We start from the raw sequence: 15,913 nt of genomic DNA, 5'->3' as shown, positions 1-15,913 counted from the left end.
CCCCACCCCCCCGGAGACGGGGGACCCTCAGGCCATGCCCCACCGCCCCGGAGGGCGAGCGGGCCGGGGAGGGGGCGGGCGGGGGCCGGGGGGGAGGGCGGGGGGGCCGAGGACCTCACCCCCCCCGCGGGCCGGGCCTGGCCATCCGCAGAGCGCCCCCCCTTCTGCCGCGGCCGCCGCGCCCCTCCGGGCTAGCCCGCCCCCGGCTCGGTCCGGCCGGCTCCGGGCGCGGCGTCTCCGCCTGCTCTTCCTCCTCCTCTTCCTCAGGCCGCCGCCGCCGCCGCCGCCCGCTCCGCGCCTCCTCTGCCTCCCTTCTCGCTCTCTCGCTCTCACTGTCTCTCCCTCACCCTGTCTCTCTCTCTCTCCCTCCCTCCCCTCCCTCCGCCCTCTCCCCTCCCTCCGGAGCCGGCGGAGGAGACATCGCCCCTCCCCGCGCCCCCAAACCTCGCCCATCCCCCCCGCCGGCTCCGCCCCCTCCCCCTGCCCTCCCCCACCACTCCTCATCGCCACCAGATAACCCAACCGGGCACTACCCCTGCTTGCCCCCCTACCCGGACCATGGGGCTCCGCCCCCCTAAGGGCTACACACACACACACACACACACACACACACACACACACATCCCAGGACCGCCACTTCCCACAGCGCTTACCAGCCCGTCTACACACAGTAGGGCACAATAAATATTTGTCACTAGACTGTAGACCTCCAAATTGGATTGTGAGAACTACAGATTCCTGTCCCCCCAAACACACACACACATACCACACACACACACACATACACACACACACACACACCTTCCCCCAAGGCACAGGTGCTTAGAATCACTAGCTGGCCCTGCAGGGGCGCACATTCCCCCATATAGATACTCTCCAGAGCATGCATGACCTAACATACCTGAGTGTTCATCGCCACAAACACACAACCAGGTACAACGCGTACTTCTCGCACCCGCGTGCCAGAGCATACACACAGCACAGCATTTACCCCCCCATACACACACACACACAGGGGCACGCACCCAGGTGTGCATGCTCAGATCTCCAGCTCACACACAACCCAGAAACAGAGACACACAACTGTAAGGAGACGTTTGCATGCGGCCCCTTCACACCCACCCACCTCACCATGCATCACGCAGGTGTGCACACAGCCATTTAGATGCACAAGGCTAAGCCACAGCTCCCTCCCATAGCTGACATTTCTTGAGCACTTCGTGTGTGCCAGGCTCTGCTCTGGATTTACTCATCAACTTCCCACACCAATTCTATGGGCTATGGACTTTCACCATTCCCATTATCCAGAGGGGGAAACTGGGGCATAGGGAAGCTAAGTAACTTGGTGCCCAAGGTCACCTAGCTCTAAAGAGGTGGCACCAAGGATCAGGGACAGGCAGGCTGGCTCAGTCTTCACAGCCCTGTTGTTCACTACTAGGCACACCATCGCTGCATGTCCTCCTTCCTGATACACAGACACACCCCAAGTCTCCTCACAGCTCAGATCTCCAGTGCCTGGGACATCCTAGAGAGACAGGGCAATGGTGGGAGTGTCCCCAGAGTCCAGGCTCCTACCCTTCTTCCAGCTTCACCAGCGCCTCCAGGGCTGCCAGCCGGAGCACAGGCACCTGCAGAGGGCAGTTCTGAGAAGCCTCTGGCCGCACCTCCAGCTGTGGGCTCCAGGGTACCAGGGGATGAGCCAGCCTGGCCCCAGGAGGCCTCGCTCCGGATGCATACCCACCAGCCCAGGGGGTGAGCGTCTGCGCCCCGGGAGAAGCAGCTGCCCACACTGGCACCAGCAGCAAGAGAGGCTCTGCACCCCACTATAGTTTACAAGGCCTTTCCTAGACTGTGCATCATCTCTCGAGGCCTCTAGCTGCTAGTGAGGGGTCCCCGGGCCCCTAACAGGCACCCGAAGGGCCCCCGGGGGTGAGCAGCCTGCCCTCATGTCACACTGCCTTTTGCTTTCTTGGAAAAGGGAAGGCTGGGCGAGTGGATTTCTGAGACCCCTCCTGGGGCTCCCAGCAGCAAAGGCGGACACCCTGCCCTTGCTTAGATAAGCCAGAAGCCTTGGCTGGCTGCTGCCACGCTGGTGACCTCCAGCAGGTCACGCTGTCCCTTCTCTGAGCCTCAGTTTCTTCCCTTGAAGAGTGGGCCCTGCATCCCTGGCTGCTGAGCTCCATGATCGCTGGCACAACCAGCCAGGCCCCGGCTGGGAAAGCCCTGCATGACTCACGGGTCTGGCATAGAGTGGGCCTGGCCTGGCCTCTTGCTTCCCTTGCCTCTGCAGCTTCTCTCCCACTGCCCTCACCACCTCCACCCTGGCGACCCCCCCACACCCCCACTGTGCCCCTGTGCCCCTGCCCCAGGGAACGCGGGGTGCCACTTAACACAGCAGTCGAGCGCTCAGTCTTTTGGCTAAGCTGTTACCCCACCAGGAATGGCTATTTCCTTCCTCACTGAGCAGACCCATTGAGCACCTACTCTGTGCTAGATTGGCCCTGTTCTAGCTCCGGGGATACAGCAACGAACAAGAACAGCTGCCTTCGCTGGCAGGAGACGGGCAACAAACAAGAAAACGAACAGACAAGACAATCCCGTCTTGATTATACCAACAAGATAAAATGGGGAGTTAACTTGTAGCAGTGCAGCTTCTGTGGATATGATGGAGGCCTCACTGAGCTGAGACCTTAATAATGAGAAGGAGCTGGGGGAAGAGCATCTAGAAGGAGGAAAAGGCTAGTGCGAAAGCTCCGAGGTAGGAAGGAGCTTGGCATTCAGGAAACAGTGAAGAGGCTAGTGTGGATGGAGCCTGGGGGGGGGGGGGGGCAAGGGGAAGGGGGGAGATGAGCTTGCAGAGATGCCAAGGGTCCATCCTTCCCAGCCCCCCCACTGGGCAGGCCAGGCCCCTGCTGAGGACAGGGTTTGGCTTCCCTCCTGCATATGATGGGAAGCTGGGGGAGCAGGGGAGTGGGGAGTGACGTGATCTGATTTACGGTTTGGAAGCATTGCTCTGGCTGCGGCAAGCAGCGTGGATTGGAGGGGCTCAGGAGAAAGGAGGGGGAGAGCCAGAAGGAGGTGACTGCAGTGGTCCAGGCGGGAGCCGAGGCACTTGGATGAATGCTTCGAGCTCCAGGCGCCCAGCCCTGCGTCTGTCTACTCCGCCTCCCGGAGGAAGAAGCTTCCTTGACCACCACCCACCCAGCCTTCCCCCTCCCTCTGCCCTTCTGTCTGCCTGTCTGTGGGCAGCTGGAGTCCCCAGCATTGCCCCACCCAGAGCCTGGCCTGCAGGAGGCTTCCAGGAAAGTACAGCAAATGAAGCCCAGAGCCCCGCCTGGGAGTCGCATACACAGTGACACGCATGCTCTTCCTATGTGTCCCCATAGACAGGCACACACACTCATTTTCATCTTGGGGCAAGGGCTTGAGGCCAGCATGGGAGATCTGGGGGCAGGAGGCGCCCTAGAGCCTGCGAATTGAATCGTGGGAAAGCCTCCCCCAGCAGGGTGCGTGGGCGATGGTGGCCACAGGGTAATAAAAACCTTATGGAGACCCTGCAGTCTCCCTGGTCCTGAGGAGTGGCCAGGAGGAGGAGTAGGGAGCAGGGCCAAGCCCCAAGAACCCCCTGGTTCCCGGACAGAGGTTGTATCCCCAGGATCCCTTGAAGAGCCGGCTCCATCCTCTTCTGGCCATCTGAGCTTTTGGCCATGGTGGAAGGAAAGGGCAGGGCGGAAGTGAGCTCTGGAAAGTGGGAAGAGGGGGGTATGCGGGGAGACCCAAGGCGGGATCCAGGCTTTGGAACGTTGGAGGTTTCCGGCCACAGAGGCAGGGCCTCAGGGGAGCCAAGAGAGGCGGAGAGAGACACACACAGAGGAGCAGAGACCAACGGACGAACAGACCGGTGGACAGAGACAAAAGCCTGGAGGAAAGGGACCAGGAAGAAGCTGGGAGAGGCAGGAACCGGGGGCTAGTGATTTGCACGCACTCCAGTCCCCAGAGACATCCCTCTGCAGCCTGGGGTGCTGCAGAGCCCAGCCTGATGCAGGCAGCCTGGCTGCTTGGGGCCCTGGTGGTCCCTCAGCTCCTGGGCTTCAGCCATGGGGCTCGAGGAGCAGACAGGGAGTGGGAGGGGGTCTGGGGAGGTGCCCAAGAGGAGGAGCGGGAGAGGGAGGCCCTGATGCTAAAGGTGAGTTGCTTAGGACTCTGATGGGGAACTGTGGGTGTGGGAGGGAGGGTATTCCAGGGTTAGGGAAATGGGCAAGGGTGAGTGATGGGACAGGCTCAAAGGGCAGGGATGATGGATTCAGACAAGGAACTCAGGGGCAGAACTCACTGCTGTAAAGGGGCGGCCGGAGCGTCTGGAGCGTCAGAATGCAGCTGGGCTGGCCCTAACCATCCCTCTCCTGCCTCAGCATTTGCAGGAGGCCCTGGGGCTGCCCGCTGGGAGGGGGGACGAAAACCCTGAGGGAACCCCTGAAGACAAAGAGACCTGGTGGACCGAGGAAGACGGTCAGGGGGAGGAAGAGGAGGAAACAACGGTAACCCCCTCCTCTAGCCCTAGCCCCTCTCCCACCCCTGAGGACACCGTCACTTATATCCGTGAGTAATCATTAACTCCGCCCGGCCCCCAGGTCTCCGCGGTCATTTTCTCAAAAATGAACCGTCCTTTCACTGCCTGGGACCTTTCAATGGCCCACCGCCCAGCCGATAACCCCCACATCCCTGGGAGCTCCGGGTGCCTGGTCTTGCCTCCCAAGAGCCCGGGGCCACCGGCTCCTACCTTTCAGAAATACCGAGTGCCGCCCACCCCAACTCTGCCCCCAGAAGCCCTAGGTCCCTCCAGGCCCTTTAGTCCCCCAGCTCCGATCCCCGGGTCCCGTCCAGCGTGCTCCCTGTCTGCCCGCAGTGGGCCGCCTGGCCGGCCTGGACGCAGGCCTGCACCAGCTGCATGTCCGTCTGCACGCGTTGGACACCCGCGTGGTCGAGTTGACTCGGGGGCTGCGGCAGCTGCGGGAGGCAGCAAGCGACACCCGCGACGCCGTGCAAGCCCTGCAGGAGGCGCAGAGCCGCGCGGAGCGCGAGCATGGCCGCTTAGAGGGTGAGTCCGCGCCGCGCCGGGCAGGGAAAGTGGGACGATCGGGGTCAAGAGGAGGACTGGGGGGAGGAGGGCCCAGAAACATCTGAAGAGACGTGAGGAGCCAGGGTGTTAGGGACGAGCGAGTTCCTAAAGATGTGCAGGGTGCTGGCTTATGGGGACTTAGAGTAGCGTGGAGGGTGAATGCGGAGAGCTGGCGCGCGGAGGGACAGGCCCGCTCCCTACCACGCTGTGGAGCGTACCCGACTCGGGCCGCGCCACTCCCCCTACGGTCCCTTTCCAGCAGTCTGGCCCCACCCCAGCGGTCCTAACTCTCCGCCTCCCTGCTCCCCGTGGCTCTGACCCCGCCTCCTCCCGACCCCGCCTCCTCCCCGCCCCCGGAGCCCCTGACCCCGCCCCTCCCCGCCCGCAGGCTGTCTGAAGGGGCTGCGCCTGGGCCACAAATGCTTCCTGCTATCGCGCGACTTCGAGGCGCAGGCGGCGGCGCAGGCGCGGTGCGTGGCACGGGGCGGGAGCCTGGCACAGCCTGCGGACCGCCAGCAGATGGAGGCGCTCACTCGTTATTTGCGCGCGGCGCTCGCTCCCTACAACTGGCCAGTGTGGCTGGGCGTGCACGACCGGCGCTCCGAGGGACTGTACCTCTTCGAGAACGGCCAGCGCGTGTCCTTCTTCGCCTGGCACCGCGCGCCCCGTCCAGAGCCTGGAGCCGGTCCTAGCCCCGCGCCGCACCCGCTCAGCCCCAACCAGCCCAACGGCGGCACGCTCGAGAACTGCGTGGCACAGGCCTCGGATGACGGCTCCTGGTGGGACCACGACTGCGAACGCCGCCTCTACTACGTCTGCGAGTACCCCTTCTAGCGGGGCCGGTCCTCGCGTCTCCAGTCCATCCCACCACTCGCCGTTTGGCTGGGCCGTTCACCCTGCGAGAACGCCCTTCTCTCCCTCTCTCCCTGCCCACGGATGGAAGCGTGTTCCCCCTGGCTGGGCGATCCCAGGGGGCCTTCTGCGCAGCCGAGAGCTCTTACTCGCCCGTGTCTTTCTTGGAAGCGGCGGGCATCCGGCTAAGTTCCGCGCCAATAAAGCCTTGTGGAATCTGACTTGAGCGGGCGGTGGAGGCACTTTTGGTCTTTATCTCGTCGCCGGGCAAGCCTGAGGGCAAGACCCTGGCCTTTGGGTGCCTATCCCGTTCCGCTTTTACATGTATAATTTGAGCCCTAGAATCAGAATGATGGAGAACACATGTACAAATGTACACGCATCATCTGCTCCTGCACACAGATGCCCGGAGTACACGCGTGCACAGGCTGCTGACGTCTCCACCCCCATCGTGTCCCACTCACGGCCTTTGGGACACAGGGCCTGTCAATCATTGTCCAGGCCTTGGCCTTGGTCCTGGTCAAAGAGATCTGGGAAATACAAAGGAGCTAAAGGTTCTGACAAGTCCTGCAGAAAAGAGCCCATTTAATTTTGTTTAATTGGTGTATCTCAAACTCGTTCCACCAGATAGTTCCTTTCCATCATGTAATGTCAGGCCCTGCCCCGGTCCCTTCCCCTACCCTCAGGGGCCTGTGTTGAGAAACAAACTTAATCTATATTGCGTGGAAACGGGCTCCCTCCCAGTGTTTCCTTCTCTATTCCCTGCCTGCGAGGCCATAAGCCAGTTCCTTCCCCTCTGTCAGCCTCAGTTTCCTCACCTGAACATGGGAACAACCATCCCACCTTGTATTAGCTCTTGGGAAGTTCAGGTGAGCCCAGGAAAGTGACATTTCAAAAATGGTTGAACGTAAGTCACGTGCTACCTTTCTTTCTTCACCTTTTTCATACCTTTGTTCCCTGAGTCAGAACACTCCGGAGTGGGCCAGCCTGGGCCTCGGCGTCGAGGACAACACGCTTTGAGGGAGGAGCTCTTGTTTTGGAATTACCCAGTGTCTTCCCCCCAATACTGGCAACATGGGCCTGACCCTGACAATCATCATAGAGCCCAGGAACTGGAGTGTGACCCCGTCTGTCCTTATTTCCCTGCGTCTTCATCACCATGGTACCACCAGCCTAAAATGTCACCACTGGATCCACCAGTGAGGGGAATGAGCCATCCGTATCATCTCCACCCCTGTCATTTCTCAGCCCCACAGCCCCTATAGGAGTAACAGAATGGGGAATGGTGGGGAGGTGGGGTGGGGTGGGGGGGCTCTGGTCAGGAAGGCTTCAATCAGGGGACTGAAGACCTTGCTCAAAATTCTTCCCCCTCTGAACTTGTTTCCTGGGGTCAGGAGAGGCAGCAGGATGTCTTCTAGGCGACCAGAGGGCACATTAGGCAGACATGGTTGGGTATCTGGTACTGCCTGGAAGGGGCCCACCATTACAGACCCGACATTCTGGAAAGTGAGTGGGTGAATGTGGAGCAGTTCAGTGGTGGTTACCTGCCTGGACTCTAATCCTATCTTGGCCACTTACCTACGAGGCACATAAAATGAGATATAACCCCTGTGCCTCAGTGTCCCCATCTGCACATCATGGGTAAGAATACCTTCTAGAAGAGTAGAAGAGTGCTGGACACAGAGGGGTCCTTGCAACACCAGATCTGACTCTCACGTGGCAATTTTAACCTCACCCTCACCTCTCTATGTTCTGTCCAGACACTGTCTTTGCATACGAATAGCTTCTTTCAAGAACTGGCCAAGTGTGTCACCCTGAACAACCTGCTTCCCCCTTCCCCCAGCAGGGTATGGTGCCCCCCGTGATGTTCCAGAACTGCTGAGTTCTCTTCTGACCTAAGTAAGCCCTGATCAGCCAGACCGGGGAGCTCGCTGGGCAGGGCTGGGTATGACCAACTCCGAGCCCCCAGCATCCCTGGGCACAGGGGAGCTCTTTGTAGAAAGGAAGATGCCTGCACGATGCCATGTTTGGGACCTTGAGATGAGCTTGATCTCTGCTTCTCTTCCTCCCTGGCCTCCCCCAGTCAGGAGCCTTCCCTGGGCGCCCACAGAGTAGGGGGCTTTCCTCATCACACCGTCCATTACTCTAGGTGCCACTGTTGGGTCACTGTCATATTAAGCCCAGGGGCATAGACTTATGAGCACACAGAGAGGTGGGGCGGGGGGGTGGGGTGGGGGGAGTGGAGGGCATTTTGCAAGGACTGTTTAAGCATCATCAGCTCCCCTGTACGCTGCATTCTGGACTGATTCCTGACTCCGTTTTGTTCATAGGGGCCCTGCCCCCCTCACCTCTGAGAAGCCCTCCCAGGCCTGCCAAAGACCAGCGTTTGCCAATGCCCCCGCCCTGACTCTCTGCGGAGCACCTGCGGTTTGAGAGCTCGGAGTCGCGGACCAGAGGTCTCAGCAGCTGCCTGGGATCGATGCATGAAGAGATTCCAAGGCGGTGGTGGAGGAGGAAGGGCCCAATGCCTGAGATGACCCAGCGGAGGAAGAACCCGGCCGGCATCGGTTTGCCAAGACTACAAGTCCCAGGACTCCGAGCGGCAGGCCCTCTACCTTCTTCTCGGAACCACGTTTCCCAGCAGCCATCGGGAACCTCACGCAAGTCCTCTCGAAAGTCCCGCCCCCTCTTCCCACATGAGGCTCGCTTACAGTTCCCCAGAAAGCATGACAGGTAGGAATTTGGCTGTCTCCAATCAAAGCTCACCCCCCCCAATCTCCCACTGGCGGGCCTCGCCCTAAGGTGCTTTGGGAAATGTAGTTCCGTCACGAGTCAACGGGAAGAAAAACCCGAAGTCGAAGTATAACATTCATTTAGGATTAGACTGTATGTAACTAGTGCTCAGACCTTTCCAAGAGTTTTTAAAAACGGATGAATTTCCACGGATAATTGTAAATTAATAATAAGCGTCTTTCATAAGTGCATAGAAAATAAGAGAATGCATAGAAAATGGTAAGAATTTTTCCCCCAAAATTTGAGTATCTTGAATATGTACTGAATTACAACATAAAATACAATATAAAAATTCTTCCTTGGCTTCGAAAAAAATTACTAAATACTGGTCCAAACGAATTTAGTTTTTTCAAAAACACACACACCTTTTTGTTTGGAAATAACCTCAAGCTTACAGATAACCTGCCCAAATACAAGTAGTATCTACCCAGATTTATCTATTGTTAACAGTTTACCCTATTGCTTTGGCTTTATCATTATTTATCCACCCGTCCATCCATCCATCCCTCCATCACCCACCCATCCATCCTAACCCAATGACCAGCAACAAATTAAAATCAGGTTTACTGACCAATTGCAGGGGAGGAGACCACATCCCAAAAGAGAAGCTGTGATGAACTTACAGGATTTGGGGGAAGAGAAGAATTTGGTGAAATTTAAGTGAAACTGTGGTTCGGTAGCTTTAGAGCAAAGCAGGGGTGTGTATAAATGAGTCAACAGTTACGGACTGCAAAGTGGACTCAGGATCCTGTTTCCTTGGAAACTACAAAGTGAGGATAAACGTGGCATGCTATGCCCAGAAAGTCTATATAAAGCTCTGCGTCAGGGCTGGAAATCGAGGCTTCTCGTCAGTGTCAAAGTGACGTAGATCTTCCGGGAAGAGTGGGCTAAGTTTCATTCTTACGGATATACTTTGAAACAACAAAGTTTCGAAAAGCCTCTGATTTTAGAGAACAAACTCTCTCAGTGAGTAAGACAGCAGTAGTTGCTCACATAGGAGCCGGTTAGGACCCTTCACAGCTGCTGCGTGTCCCTGGGGGAAATGCTTCCCGTTCACTCTGCAGCGGCCTCGTGGCGTGTGTGGGTAGATGGGCAGATTTTGAGAGTCCGGGCTACTTTTCGTTTCTCAGTACATGCGTATGTTTTCTGAAGCATGTGTTAGTTACACACATCATCGCCCTTTACCCCTGAATACTTCAGTGTGTATTTCCTAAGAAGAGAGATGCTCTCTTACTCACCCACAGTAATCAACCTCCATAAATGCAACATTTACTTAATACTTTTTATCTAATCTCCTAGTGGTATCTCCGTTTCATCGACTGACCCAAATGCTCCCTCTCGAAGCACTTTCCCCTCCCAGTTCAGGCAGGAACTCGTCTGGGCTCAGGTGTTGCATTTTGTAGTCATGGCTCCTTGAATGTGGAACATTTCCATATTTATGATGTTGACATTTTGGAAGAACAACCCCCACTTTTTTTTTTTTTTAACAGAAGTTCCTCACTTGAGTTTGCCTGATGTTTTTTCCTCATGATGATTCGATTCAGGTTATTCTCCACCAGAATATACGAGGTGAGGTGTGTCCCTCCTTAGGGCCAGTTGAGGGAAGCATGCAGAGGATAGAATGAGTTCTTTTGTTTTAGGTCGTGGAGATATATATATATATAATTTTTATTTTATTTTTTTAAAGATTTTATTTATTTGAGAGAGAGAGAGCACAAGCAAGGGAAACAGCAGGCAGAGGGAGAAGCAGGCTTCCTGCTGAGCAAGGAGCCTGATGTGGGACTCGATCCTAGGACCCCGGGATCATGACCTGAGCCCAAGGCAGACGCTTAACCAACTAAGCCACCCAGGTGTCCATTAGGTCGTGCTTCTGTCCTCAGTGGTTCACTTTGAACATGACCCCCTCCTGGCTTCCACAGGCTTTTCCATGCCAGCCCCACGTTCTTTATTCATTCATTCGAACAACCTCTCCTCTGCTTCAGCCCCAAGCTACCACCTCCTCCCAAAATGCCAGCCTCTGTCATTCCAGCAGCAAGTTGCTTTTTTTCCAAAGCACAGGTGGTTGTGTGAGCCAGGCCAGATGGCAGTGTGAGCTTGGGTTTTGCAAATTCCTGCAGGAGGCAAGTAACCTTCCTTTCTCAGTCTATTTCCACCTACTCCAAACGCAACTGGACTTCGGGTTCCGACCCTGAGCCGTGACAGCTCCTGGCAGCCTTCCGGGCAGGAAGCCAGAGCTGGGGTGGATTTGGACGACAGAGGTGGCAGGAAGTGGAACGCCAGCTCTGCCTTTGAAATGATCTTTTGGGCAATTCTGTAATAGTGGGTACATGGAAAGTAATATATGTGTACGGACCCAGGGAGAAGAAGACCGCCTATTAATTCACCACTCGATATAATACTAGGATGTTATTATTTACTACTCTGTCCTTTGCTGTCCCTCATGCCCACCTGTAACCATTATCCCGAATCAAGTTTATGCTTCACTCAGTTTCCATGATTACTTTAGCACATATGTATGTGTCCCTAAGCAACATATGATTTCGTTTTGCTTGCTTTTGAGCTTTATAAAAGTAACGATATCTGCATTAGTATTCTAGGGCCGCCGTAACAAAGGACCAAAGACAGGGTACCATTTTTTTTTTTAAGATTTTATGTATTTATTTGACAGAGAGAGAGAGACAGCAAGAGAGGGAACACAAGCAGGGGGAGTGGGAAAGGGAGAAGCAGGCTTCCCGCTGAGCAGGGAGCCCGATGCGGGGCTCCATCCCAGGACCCTGGGATCACGCCCTGAGCTGAAGGCAGACGCTTAACAACTGAGCCACCCAGGCGCCGCTAAAGACAGGGTACCTTAAACAACAGAAATTTTATTTCTCACCGTTCTGGAAGCTAGAAGTTGAAGATGCAAGTGTCAGCAGGTTGGTTCCTTTCGAGGCTTCTCTCCTTGGCTTGCAGATGGCTGCCTTTTCTGTGTGTCCTCACCCAGTCATTGTCCATGCTTAAGCATTCCTGGGGTCTCTCTGTGTGTCCAAAGGTCCTCTTAAAAGGACACCAATCAGCCTGGATTAGGACCCACTCCAAGGGCTTCATTTTAAAGACCTTATTCAAAATACAGTCACATTCTAAGGTGCTGGGGTCAGGACTTCGACCTATGAATCCGTGGAGAGGGGCAAAATCCAGCCCATGACCATATCTTACTATACGTAGCTACAGACGTAGCTAGCTGGGGGTTTTTTTCTTTAAGATATTATTTTTTTTAAGTAATCTCATCGCTCAGAGTGGGGTTCACACTTACAACCCCTAGATCAAGAGTTGAACGTTCCGGGGCGCCTGGGTGGCTCAGTCGTTAAGCGTCTGCCTTCGGCTCAGGGCGTGATCCTGGCGTTATAGGATTGAGCCCCACATCAGGCTCCTCCGCTATGAGCCTGCTTCTTCCTCTCCCACTCCCCCTGCTTGTGTTCCCTCTCTCGCTGGCTCTCCCTCTCTCTGTCAAATAAATAAATAAAATATTAAAAAAAAAAAAAGACTTGAACGTTCCACCGACTGAGCCAGCCAGGCACCCCAAGGTTTTTGTTTTTGTTTTAAATAAGTGTCTTTCTTCCCTTTTTTTTTCCTTTTAAGAGCAGTTTTCAGTTGACAACAAAGTCGAGAGGAAGGGGGCACCTGGCTGGCTCAGGCAGTGAGGCGTCCTGGGATCAAGCTTCGTGCTCAGCGGGGAGTCTACTTCTCCCTCTCCCTCTGTGATCTCTCTTGCTCTCTCTCAAATACATAAATAAAATATTTTTTAAAAGGTTGAGAGTAAGGCACAGAGATTTCCCATGTACCCCCACCCCCACACAGGCATAGCCTCCCCCGTCATCCACGTGGGTAGAATGGGTACATTTTCAAGCTCATCGATTGATGAACTTACCCATCATCACCCCTCAAAGTTTACCTGAAGGCTCAATCTTAGTGGTGTGCATTCAGCGGGTTTGGACAAATGTATCATGACACGTCTCCACCATTATGGTATCATATAGTCACTTAAGAAATCCTTCCCTGGGCCGCCTGGGTGGCGCAGTCGTTAAGCGTCTGCCTTCGGCTCAGGGCGTGATCCCGGCGTTCTGGGATCGAGCCCCACATCAGGCTCCTCGGCTATGAGCCTGCTTCTTCCTCTCCCACTCCCCCTGCTTGTGTTCCCTCTCTCGCTGGCTGTCTCTCTCTGTCAAATACATGAATATTTGGAAAAAAAAAAAAAGAAAGAAATCCTTCCCTGCCCCCAGGGGTGAAGGATATTCTCTTGCATTCTTAAAGTTTTCCCTTCCACACGAAAGTCTTCAACTCACAAGTTGATCTTTGTGAGGTGTGATGTAGAAATCCAATTTTGCTTTTTCCCCTAAGGATAACCGATGATTTCAATAGCATTTGTTAAATAGTTATCTTTTCCCGATTCTCTGTGGTCCCTGCCCCATCGTATTTTAGTATTTGTGGGTCTTTTATGGGACTCTGTTCTGCACACTGATTCACTGATTCATTCGTTTAAGGCTGCATCAAGTCCATCGTGTCTCAGTAACCGTTGCTTCGTATAACATTTCATGGAACAAATCGTTACAACTTTGTATAAATCCACCCAGCAATTAGAAAAAGAAGTAACGCTCCTTAACTCATTTTATGAGGTCACTACAATGTAAGTACAAGAAAAAAATAGTCAAGGACAGGGGCACCCGGCGGGTGTAATTGGTGGAGCGTGCAACTCTTTTTTTTTTTTTTTTTTTTTTTTTTTTTTTTATGTGACAGAGAGACAGCCAGCGAGAGAGGGAGCACAAGCAGGGGGAGTGGGAGAGGAAGAAGCAGGCTCCCAGCCCAGGAGCCCGATGTGGGACTCGATCCCAGAACGCCGGGATCACGCCCCCAGCCGAAGGCAGACGCTTAATGACTGCGCTACCCAGGCGCCCCGAGCGTGCAACTCTTGATCTCGGGGTTGTGTGTCTGAGTCCCACGCTGGACGTAGAGATGACTTAAAAAAATAAAATCTGAAAAAATAGTCAAGAACAGCGTAAACAGGGAAAACCACAGTCCTATTTCTCTCATGAATCAAAAAATCCTAAATAAAATACTACCTCCTGATTTCATCAATTCATTCATGCTCCGCATTCACAGGTTAATGGAGGAAAACCAGATGACATCTCCACAGGTGGAGAAAAAGCAGTTGATAAAAACTTGATCCAACAAATAGTTTTTTCTATGATGAGCAAACAATCTGATGCAAACAGTGGGAAAATAAGCAATAAAGCAAATCCACAGAAACAAGAGCAAAATAAGTGACCAAAAAAGGGGGGGGGGCAGAAGTCAATGGAATGAAAGCGGGGGAGAAAAGTCTAACAAAACAAGAAGTTATCTTGATTTTTGAAAAAGTCACTAAGATCGATTGACTTTTGGCAAAACCGAATAAGAAAAAAAGAGAGAGGGCGCCTGGGTGGCACAGCGGTTAAGCATCTGCCTTCAGCTCAGGGCGTGATCCCGGCGTTCTGGGATCGAGCCCCACATCAGGCTCCTCTGCTATGAGCCTGCTTCTTCCTCTCCCACTCCCCCTGCTTGTGTTCCCTCTCTCGCTGGCTGTCTCTATCTCTGTCGAATAAATAAATAAAATCTTAAAAAAAAAAAAAGAAAAAAAGAGAGAGAACTCTTGGTGTCAGGGTCACGAGTTTGAGTCCCGTGGTGGGTGTAGAGTTTACTTTTTAAAAAAATGAATAAACTTTAAAAAAAAAGTAATTCGATAGTACTATGACCAACTACGGGCCAACATTTAAAAACGTAGATGAAATGGTTACATTACTAGAACAATATAAAATGCCAAAAATTATCCAAAAATCAAGAAGTTGAGTAAACTAGTAAGTACTGAAATATACAAAGTTATAGTCAAAGATTACCATTCTCTCTCTCTCAAAAAAACCCTAGGGGCACAGATGGTCTTCTAGGTGACTGATATCAAATATTCAAGAAATGCTTAATTTTTGTCTTATACACATTATTCCGGAAAATAGAAATCATGTAGAATCTGTCTAGTTCATTTTTGGAAGCCAATGCGATGCTGATTCCAAAACCAGATAAGGAACATGCATAAGAAAAGAAAATCGTAGGTCCATTTCATTTGTGAATGTGGGTGCAAAAATCCTACATCGCATAATAGCCGGCTAAATCCAACATTGTATCATGATGCATCACAATCAGGTAGGATTTATCACTAATTAGTAAGGGTCGTTCAAAATTTTAAAAAAATTCTTTCAGTGTAATTCACTAACAGACCAAGGAAAAAAATGTAATGATTACAATCAACATGGAGAAATAACTTGATAAGGTTTTATATCTATTTACGATTGAAAATTAAAACACGTAGTAAACTAGGGGGGGAAAGGATATTTTCTTAACTTTATAAAGCTTCCAGCAAACACCATAAGAATTTTGGATGTCTTCCTTCCAAAAGCAAGAATGACATTAGAATATCCTCATCATGGCTATTGCTTAACGCAGTACTGTGTATAAATCCTGATTAATGGTTTATTTAAAAAGCTGTAGGAACAAGTAAGAGATATCAGCAAGGTCCTGAGTTACAAGATTAACCTACAGGGGTGCCTGGCGGGCTTAGTCGGTGGAGCGTGAGACTCTTGAACTCTGAGTTGTGAGTTTGAGCCCCATGTTGGGTTTAGAGATTACTTAAAAAAAATAGAAAATCTTTAAAAAGTCGAACAAAAAAACCCAAGATTAACCTACAAAAATCAATTTCATTTCTCTACACCAACAACAGACACACATGAAATGTAATTAAAATACCATTCACCATCCCTTTGAAATATCTAGAAATCATCTAGGAACTCATACATAAAAAAAAAAAATTAAGATTCTGGGGAGAAGACTTTAAATTCTAATAAAGGACCCAAAGATGATTGGAATAAAAGTGAAGACACTCTATGCTCTTGGTTGAGTGATTAAACATTATACAGACGTTAATATTTCACAAATAAGTCATAGATGTGATACAGTTGTACTTGGATTACTTTAAAGTTTTTTTTTTAAGATTTTATTTATTTATTTGAGAGAGAGAGCAAGAGAGTAAGAGAGCACAAACAGGGGAAAGGAAGAAGCAGGCTCCCCACTGAGCAGGGAGCCTGACGT

At 52.6% G+C, this 15,913-nt stretch overlaps 1 protein-coding gene across 2 annotated transcripts; it reads left to right on the top strand.

Moving 5' to 3' along the window:
- Window positions 1-3,634: 3,634 nt before the first annotated feature.
- On the top strand, window positions 3,635-6,195 carry CLEC11A (C-type lectin domain containing 11A). Of its 2 annotated transcripts, none has more exons than XM_057314577.1 (4): window positions 3,635-3,734; window positions 4,413-4,599; window positions 4,907-5,098; window positions 5,508-6,195. In XM_057314577.1, exons 1-4 carry the CDS (start codon window positions 3,708-3,710, stop codon window positions 5,951-5,953), a joined length of 852 nt encoding a protein of 283 aa, XP_057170560.1. In that variant the 5' UTR covers window positions 3,635-3,707; the 3' UTR covers window positions 5,954-6,195. The 2 variants fall into 2 exon arrangements, with proteins under 2 accessions (XP_057170560.1, XP_026344049.1); XM_026488264.4 differs by lacking the exon at window positions 3,635-3,734 and adding an exon at window positions 3,774-4,186.
- Window positions 6,196-15,913: the final 9,718 nt, after the last annotated feature.

Source organism: Ursus arctos, unplaced genomic scaffold (genome assembly GCF_023065955.2).
Source record: "Ursus arctos isolate Adak ecotype North America unplaced genomic scaffold, UrsArc2.0 scaffold_19, whole genome shotgun sequence".
In the NCBI taxonomy this organism is placed as follows: Eukaryota; Metazoa; Chordata; class Mammalia; order Carnivora; family Ursidae; genus Ursus; species Ursus arctos.
This window is presented reverse-complemented; position numbering and strand designations above follow the sequence as displayed.

Bases quoted from the DNA above. Each gene is read 5' to 3' on its own strand.
- CLEC11A (XM_026488264.4), top strand. From the start codon at position 4,040: ATGCAGGCAGCCTGGCTGCTTGGGGCCCTGGTGGTCCCTCAGCTCCTG. The intron at 4,600-4,906 runs GTGAGTAATCAT...GTCTGCCCGCAG, and splicing joins GGACACCGTCACTTATATCC to TGGGCCGCCTGGCCGGCCTG. The intron at 5,099-5,507 runs GTGAGTCCGCGC...CCCCGCCCGCAG, and splicing joins CGAGCATGGCCGCTTAGAGG to GCTGTCTGAAGGGGCTGCGC.